The sequence below is a fragment of the Fusarium mangiferae genome (assembly GCF_900044065.1).
Source record: "Fusarium mangiferae strain MRC7560 genome assembly, contig: FMAN_scaffold005, whole genome shotgun sequence".
NCBI lineage: Eukaryota > Fungi > Ascomycota > Sordariomycetes > Hypocreales > Nectriaceae > Fusarium > Fusarium mangiferae.
In genome coordinates, this window is record NW_024573925.1 from 1,910,362 (window position 1) to 1,919,359 (window position 8,998).

General features: G+C 36.6%; 1 protein-coding gene across 1 annotated transcript; it reads left to right on the plus strand.

Moving 5' to 3' along the window:
* Positions 1-6,569: 6,569 nt before the first annotated feature.
* FMAN_07559 (uncharacterized protein) lies at positions 6,570-8,998 on the plus strand (the record flags this gene model as incomplete). The annotated part of the gene is made up of 6 exons (XM_041831198.1): positions 6,570-6,580; positions 6,632-6,704; positions 6,777-6,842; positions 6,893-7,056; positions 7,108-7,816; positions 7,871-8,998. The coding sequence occupies 6 exons, from the start codon at positions 6,570-6,572 to the stop codon at positions 8,996-8,998; spliced, it is 2,151 nt and encodes a 716-aa protein (XP_041681785.1).

The following is an 8,998-nucleotide window of genomic DNA, read 5'->3' on the forward strand; positions in this document are numbered from 1 at the left end:
ACTTTATAAGTTATTTTCTTTATATATTTATATATATTTTATATATATATTATTATTTTAATATATATAAAATATATATATATATATATATACATTATTACCTTTTACTAATATTTAAATAGATATACTTATAATAAGCCTAAAAAATAGAAGGTTTTCAATCTTCTAATTTTACAAAGCATTATAAAAGATATCATAAAGAAATAGCTTATAATGCTAAAAGTAAAAAAAATCCTAATTTAATAAAAAGTAAGTAATTTTTTATTTTTTTTATTATATAACTAATATAATATAGAAAGAGATCTTAAAAACGTTAAAGATTTAGATTTTTCTAAATCTAAATATATTAAATTTACTTCTTTTTCAGAAAATATAGCTTTTAAAAAGGTTTTATTATTTTTAATAAATAATAATATTTCTTTTAATGCTATATGCTCTAAAAGCTTTAATAATTTATTAAAATATTATAATAAGTAAGTATTATACTATTTTTAAGGTATTTTTTTTTAATTATTTAATAGTACTGGCCCTAAAATCCATAAATATAATATTAAAGAAAATTTAAATAATTTCTTTAATAGTAAAAAGGCTATATTAGAAAAAGAAATTTTAGAGAATTATAATTCTTTAGGGTCTTTTTCTTTAACCTTTAATTTATGGACTGCCAGTAATCAAGACCCTTATTTAGAGGTTATTTTAATTTTTATTACTAAAGAATTTAAATTAAATTACTATTTAATAGGTAAGTATTTTTTTTTCCTTTTTTTTATATATATATACTAATTAAAATACTATATAGGCTTTAAAAAGCTTACTAAAAAGCACTTTAGTGTTAATATCTTTAAAGAATTTAATAATATATTATATTCTTATAAGACTTTAAACCTTAAATCTATTATTAGGTAAGTATATTTTTAATATATATTATATATATAATACTAATATTTCTTAGTATTACTAGAGATAATATTAGTAATAATAATACCTTTATAAAGTCTTTTTCTAATTATTTTTTAAATAATTTAGATATTACTTTTTAAGGAGATATCCGCTATACTGCATATATTATAAATATTATAGTATAAGATATTTTAAAGGCTTATTTATTAAATAGGGAAAAAGAAAAAGAATTAACTATATTTATTAATAAAAATTTAATAAATATAGATAATAAATCTTTTATATTAAAAAGCCCAGGGCTTTCTAATAATAGTAAGTAAAAAAAAAGCTTTATATTGTTTTAAAAAAAAAATACTAATTTTAATAGGTTTACTTTCCCGAATTAGACGCTTTATTACTATTATTAAATATTCCTAAAAGCCTAAATTACTTCTTTTAGAAGGTATTAAAAAGGCTAAAGAAAATAATACTATAAAGCATAATAAAAAAATTTTATTTTTAGGTATATTATATTTTTTAATATTTTTTTATTAACTAATTTACTAATATTTAACTTTAGATAATGCAACACATTAGAATTCTACTTATTATATACTTAATTCCTTATTAGACTTAAAAGAAGCTATTATTTTTCTTTTAAGAAATACAGAAAATAAGGAATTAAAAAATTTAATAAGTATAGAAAAAGATTTTCCTTTAATTTCAGAATTAAAAGATCTTTTTTCTATTTTTTTAACTCCTTCTATTAAATTACAAAGCCAAGTATATACTACTTTAAATCTAAGTTTATTATTTATTTATAAAATATTTAATAAACTAAAAGAAATTAAAGCTAGATATAATACTTTAAGCCAAGGAAATAACAATATTACAGTAAGTTTTATATTATTTTTTTATTTTAAGTTATTTAAAAACTTATACTAATTTATTTAAATAGAATCAGTTTTATACTTACTTAAGTAATACTGCTAATAGCAGTATTATTAAGCTAGAAAAATACTTTCCTAAAAAGCTTAAAAAAGGAGATTTAAAAGATTATAAACTTTATCTTTTTAGTATTATTTTAGACCCTAGGTTTAAATTAATACATTTTAAGGAAGGAGGTATTTTATATTATTATAAAAATATTAAAAATAATATATTAGACCTATTTAAAGCTAAATATTATATATAAGTTATTTTTTTTAATAATTATAATTAAAGGAATTTTTCTAATATTTTTTTTAGTATTCAAAACGATAATAATAATTCTATTAATTTAGAAAAATTAAATAGCTCTCCTATTTCTGAAAATAATTCAGATTTTGAGAGTGATTTATATAATAAAGCTATAAAAACTTCTAAAGAATATTCTATATATTTAACAGAAAGGGTATTAGAAAGAAAGGTAAGTTTTTTTTTTATATATATATTTATTATTATACTAATTATTATATAGGAAAATCCTTTAAGCTATTAGGAAAGACATAGTACTGAATTTCCTATTTTAGCTATTTTAGCTAGAAGATATTTAGCTATTCCTACTACTTTAGCCGCTATAGAGTCTACTTTTTCTATTAGTAATAATATTATTACTAAAAATAGAAATAGGCTTAATTCTGAAGTAGTTAAAAAGCTTATATTATTAAAAAGCTGGAATAAATCTATTAAAGAAATAGAAGAGGAATATAAAGCAGAAAAAGAAGAAGAAAATAATATTATATCTTTAGAAGAAGAAGATATTATATTAAAGGAAAAAGAAAAAGAAATATAAAAAAAGAAATATATTAAAAATATTATACTTAAAAAAAATATAATATTAAAAGAAAAAAGAAAAGAAAAGAAAAGAAAAGAAAAAGAAAAGAAAAGAAAAAGAAAAAGAAAAAGAAAAAGAAAGGATTTTAAAAGAGTTTATAAAAAGTTAAAAAGGAAAGAATATTAAAAGAAAAAAAAAGGATTTTAAATAATTTTATTAAAAATTAAAAAAAAACTATATTAAAAATATTATATTTTTAAAAAAGAAATATAATATTTAAAAAAAAAAAGAAATTTTAAAGGAATATAATAATATAGATATTTTATTTAAATTATAATATTTATATATATATAATATATATATTATTTATTTTTAATTTTAATTTTAAATATATTTTATTTTAAAACCTTTATATATATATTTAATTTTCTTTAGTATTTTTAGTTAGTCTTAATATATTAATATTAATTTTTTTTAATATTAGTTATATTAATACTAAAGTTTTTTTCTTTAGTATTAGTATACTAAAACTAAAATATAGTTAGTATTAGTATATTAATATTAAATTTTATTTAGTATATAAAATATTAAGTAAAAAATACTAAGTAAAAAAATACTAAAAAAAAGGTACTAATAGTATACTAATACTAATTTTTTTAAAGTATTAGTATTAAAATACTAATATAGTATTAGTATACTAAAAGTACATAAAAAAACTTAGTATTTTAGAAAACCCTGCATGGCTCACATGGCATTCTTTCTAGCGTCATCAGCCATCCATTGAGCTAGGAACGGAAGCCAACATACTGCGGCACCACAAACACCATTACCGGCATTCCATCTCCGGGTTGTATTGCACTGTGTCCCTCCTCCTATCGGGATCGATACGACTATCTTGACCATGTCGTTGCTGTCGAGGGTTCTCCAAGTTTCAGCTACTTCTGGCGTGTTTATTGTGTGTATCGAACCCACGCTTGTTGTTCCTCGACCAAAGGACTGTTGTTGAAAATGCAATGGTGATGATTACTTGAGCAAACCACGAATGATACAGATGGCGCTTCTTAGTTCTGGCTTTTGAAGCTTGGAGAGACGCCGGCTGCTGATCATCGTTCTTGGATGGAGTTCGTTATGTTGGCGCAAAGCGGAAGCTTGACGGACCCCACAAGCCGGCCCTCGGTACTAATTAATGCAGAGGTGCTATTTACAGTTGAAAGTCTGCTCATCACGAGAATCTCCCCTTTTGAAGAGGGCAGCAGTGGCTGGCTCGTTGACGAAGATTTGGCTTGGCGTCAAAGCTGAAACCAGAACTGATGCTTCCTGTCGGCAGTTGATCGATTCAATCACTGCAGATGGCACTGATCGAATTGCTGATGTTTGGCCTGATAAGTCATTCGTCTCCTTGGCTCAATTATCAAATGAAAGTTGAGATAGCATACGTCTTGCGTCTCGGTGTGCGTCGAGACTTGATGTTTGTAGGGAGCTGCCTTATAGCTGCCTCTTTCTTGTTGGGACGAGCATTGAGATTTCTAACATAGGCAATCTAGCCACTGGATCCCGGAATCCTTCATTCCCGTTATTGCTTTATGTATATGCCTTTGTCTGGATCATTGGAGAGATCCGAGACATGCTGACCAACACCTTGGAGAAATGTTCGATTCACAACATAACTATTCCTTCTGCTGTGTTCAAGAACAGTGTTGTATCATGGTGTGCCAGCTTTGGTAGTCAATTAGCATCCACAGTCACTCACCATCATGCAGCATCCTTCCGCGTGCCGGTTGCACCCTGTTGGTTAAAGCTAGTGCCGCATGACTCAAAGACGGACGGGCTCGTTCTGAGTTGGCTGCAATACTAGCGACGTTGGAAAGAGGCGAAAGCGACAACTTACAGTGCTCTAGACCGGGCTGGGTTTCAGCTGTGACAATGGTTGTCACTGGTGTTGGACAGTGATTTCCCTTTACCCGTTCTTTTCTGTTTGGGCCCGGTAGTCTATGTCATTGGAGTGTTGATCTCGCGGCTTTTCAATATCGAGGCCTCGGTTTTACTGGTAGGTAGTTTAGTCAGACCCGTTGAAATCATGGAAACCCACGGGGATAAGTCGGATGTGCTTGTTCTTGGAACAATATGGATACTACTGAAGATGGAGAGTCCAATCAGGTGCACGAGAGTTTCAGAGGTTCATTGTTTGTTTGTTCTGGAACGATGTTGGGGGATTCAAGGCAACGTCTTTTTTCTGTTCTCGAGCATGAAGATTGGTGCAATTCTGCAGTGGTTGAATAACTCGTTGAACTACGGAGTAGGGACTGGTCATTTGAGAGTAATATTGGCCCTCAACATTAGTAGGCACCTCAGGTACTAAGGTAGTACAAGGATCAAGATACTCGATCAATCGTTGTTTCATTTAGTAATTAACTAAACAATGCTATTGTAAGCAAGCGGTTATCGGCTATACCGTTGTACGGTTACACGGAGCTCTAGGCATCGTGTGGGAACCGCATGGTCAGTCTGGAGACTCGGTAGGGCTGACCTGTATGGATTGAGGCTCTTTACAAAAGATGCTCAGCAACATATAGGTTCATTGTACGACGAGATCAACTAGGACAACGACATAGCTAATACCTAATCAGTACATAAAATAATATTAGTTAATGCTTTCCCGTCTACTCTATGCCTAGCTACCCTATATGGTTGATACGCACAATGCCGGACTGACAGCCCGTCGTACACTTCTCCTCTTGGAGCTAGCGCGATGAGTTTTCCAGAACCTGACCGGATCGGGAGATTGGCCGGATGGCATCATCAGGGCCTCGTCTGATTTGATGTCTGGGACTCGATTTCTAAGCAGAAATACCCGCTTCTTGGCGACACAACACAACGCAACAACCATCACAAGCCGACGAGTTTAACGAGGAGGGACAAGGGAGAGATGATGAAATAGAAAATGGTAATCGGGGGGGGGGCGGGGGGGGGGAATATGTAGACGATACCTAAACATCTCAGTTGTCTCCCACAAGAAAGACAAGCCAAGTCAAGCCACTACCCAACCATATCTGTCATATCTGTCATATCAAACCCGTATCATTCATAGTCTGAGGTGGGCTAGTTGATACTCTTCGGCGCTTCTCTTCTTCTTTACTTTGACGACGGGCGAACCCGCGGAATTGTACCTGAATCTCGGCTCCCCCTCCAAAAAAAAAAAAAAAAAAAAAAAAAAATACTTTGTACGAATACTTTGTTCATTATCCACCTACCAGAGTACTACCTACCCAAGTACCTCACTCTACAAGTTTAAATTTCCCTCTTCTATTACTCCCCCATCAACTATCCGACTCTACTAAAACTTGCCCTGGACCACTGATCGACACGGGCCGTTTACTTCTTTTTTTGCTGTCTCTGTCTGTGTTTGACGTCCAAGACTGTTTTTTTAGTGGTGAGGCTTCGGGTCGTCGCTCAACCAGTCTAACTATCTGGAACCTCGGTCTGCTTACTGATTTATCGACCGACTAGAGCGTGGCTCTATCTATCGTATCAATTTTTGATTGAACAGGGTTTCCTTGTTGTTGTTGTTATCCCTGAAAAAGCCAAACTCCGCGCCAACTCCGATATCGTGGAGAACAAGAACCTTTACGCCTAGCGTCCACCAACCCCCGGTTTCGCTTTATCAAAGAGTTTGTTCTCTTGATACTCTCCTCCTCAGAAAAAAACTCACTATCGGCATATACCATACGGCTGGCGCAGTCTGTTCAGTAAGAGCAGCCTAGAAACTAGGCTGAGAGGCTCATATTTCATCACTTTACCCCGATTCTCAATACCCGGTTTCCGTCATCTTCAACAAAATCTTCCCGAATACCGATCACACCTTACGGCAACTTAAAGCAAGGTGGGCGCGCTCAGGAAACCCCCCTTCAAAGCAGAACCCAGGCATTGTCTCACGATGGGCCTCCTGTAAGCCACAACTCATAATTCATAAGGCCTTATAAGCTGACCTGACTTTAGAGCCTTGGGAACAGCCCTCGATTGGCCCGATGCTAAGAAGCGCGCTCCTCAAGTCAGAGAATGGGGTATCAAGGTGAGTTTCTTTCTCACCCCTCCATATTCAATTGTGCGGTATAAGTGGCGATCTATCGCTAAATCTCTATAGCAACTTCTAGAGATATGGAACAAGGCCAAAGGAAAGGAGCGCGATGCTCTCCTCTGGGGCGACGAGGTTGGTTCAACCATACAATCCTGAATCATCTCAACTGACATCTTATCCAGGTCGAGTATCTTGTGGTAGTTTACTCAGAGGATAACCAGCGAGTGCTGTTGTCTCTTCGTCAAGCAGAGATTCTTGAGGCGTTGGCTACTGATAAGGAACTGGAAAAGCAAGGTGGTTGTGTCCCAGATCTTCAAGACGTGGACACAGCAAGCGCGAAGAAAAAGTACATCAGGCAGTCCCTAGACTTTTCCATCATCTGCTGACCCTGAAATAGAGAGAGGACGATCCCCGTCTTTCACCCTGAGTTTGGACGCTTCATGCTGGAAGCGACCCCAGGAAAGCCTTGGGGCATCGGCTTCAGGGAGCTACTCGACGTGGAACCAGACATGAAGTTGCGGAGAAAGATCGCCAAAGAGCACATGCTTTCAACTGAATATCCCATCACACTCACGACATACCCTCAAATCGGCGTTCCCGGACAATTCACCGATCCCTACTTTCCGCCCTCAGGACCGCGCCTCCGCTCTCAGTTTGTCCCGGATGAGATCGCCAACCCCCATATCAGATTCCCAACTCTAGCCGCAAACATACGATCTCGACGGGGCCGCAAGGTTCAGGTCAATGTTCCCATCTATCACGACAAGAACACACCAAGACCCTGGAAGGATCCTACCGTGGACTTTGAGAAGCATGACTGGCCCGAAGACGATGATGTACGAAATGGAGCTGCCCCTGACGACTTCATACATATGGATGCCATGGCTTTCGGAATGGGTAGTTGTTGTCTCCAGATCACTTTCCAGGCCAAGAACATCACCGAAGGAAGAATGCTCTATGATCAGCTGAGCCCGCTTGGTCCTATCATGCTCGCATTGACTGCTGCTACGCCTGTGTATAAGGGGTTCCTTGCCAACACCGACGTGCGGTGGAATCAGATCAGCCGCTCCGTGGACTGCAGAACCCCCGAGGAGTTGGGAGAAAAGGTAAGGGCACTCTCATGCTCTCCAAGTCGATCAGCACTGCTCACAAGGGAACAGCCCCTCACAGAAGGCGTCCGAAGGATACCAAAGTCACGATACGCCTCCAACTCAACATATATTGCCATAGACCCTCGGTTGAGGAACGAGTACCTCGATCCTGACCTGGTCTACGACTCTGACATCAAGCGTCAGCTTCTCGAAGGAGGCATGGATGATCGACTGGCCACTCACTTCGCTCACCTTTTCATCCGAGACCCCATCGTTGTCTTTGAGGAGGACCTCCAAGAGTTGGACCTCAGCAAGACTGACCACTTTGAGAACATTCAGTCAACTAACTGGCAGCACATGCGTTTCAAGCCCCCGCCTGCTGATAACAGTATCGGCTGGCGAGTCGAGTTCCGCTCCATGGAGATTCAGATCACGGATTTCGAGAACGCGGCTTTCTCTGTCTTTATGGTCTTGGTCACACGTGCAATCCTGTCATTTGACCTCAACTTTTACATTCCTATCAAGAAGGTCGATGAAAACATGGAGCGTGCACACGCAGTTGATGCTGTTCTGAAGGAGAAGTTCTACTTCCGGCGCAACCCTTTCCCTAGCCGCCCCTCGAGAGCCAACACCACCTTTGGTGACGAAAGCCGACCAGGCTCAGCACATCCTAGTCGGCCAGCATCACCTGGAGGCCCAGTGGAGCACGAATTTGAGGAGATGACAGTGAATGATATTATCAACGGCTCGGAGTCGGGAGAATTTCCCGGCTTGATTCCCATTGTCGAGAGCTATCTTGACAGCGTCAACGTTGACGTATCGACTCGATGTCATCTGTCTACATATCTCGATCTGATTTCGCAGCGAGCTTCAGGAAATCTTGACACAACAGCCAGATGGATCCGCAACTTCATTGACGTGCACCCCAGTTACAAGCATGACAGCGTTGTCAACGACGAGATCAACCATGATCTTATCGGCGCCGTGATTGCCATCGGAGAGCGGGAGACGGCCGGGCGTGACTTTGCGGGTCTCGGGATCCACGGCCTAGAGCGTTTGCTGAACGGCTTCCGTGGAGGATGCGGCGGTTCAAGCACAGCACCCAACGGAGAGACCAACGGAGCACAGGCGGATGCCACTAACGGGTCACTGAAGCGCAAGAGCGAGTGGATCGAAGGCCAGGAGACTGAGTCATGA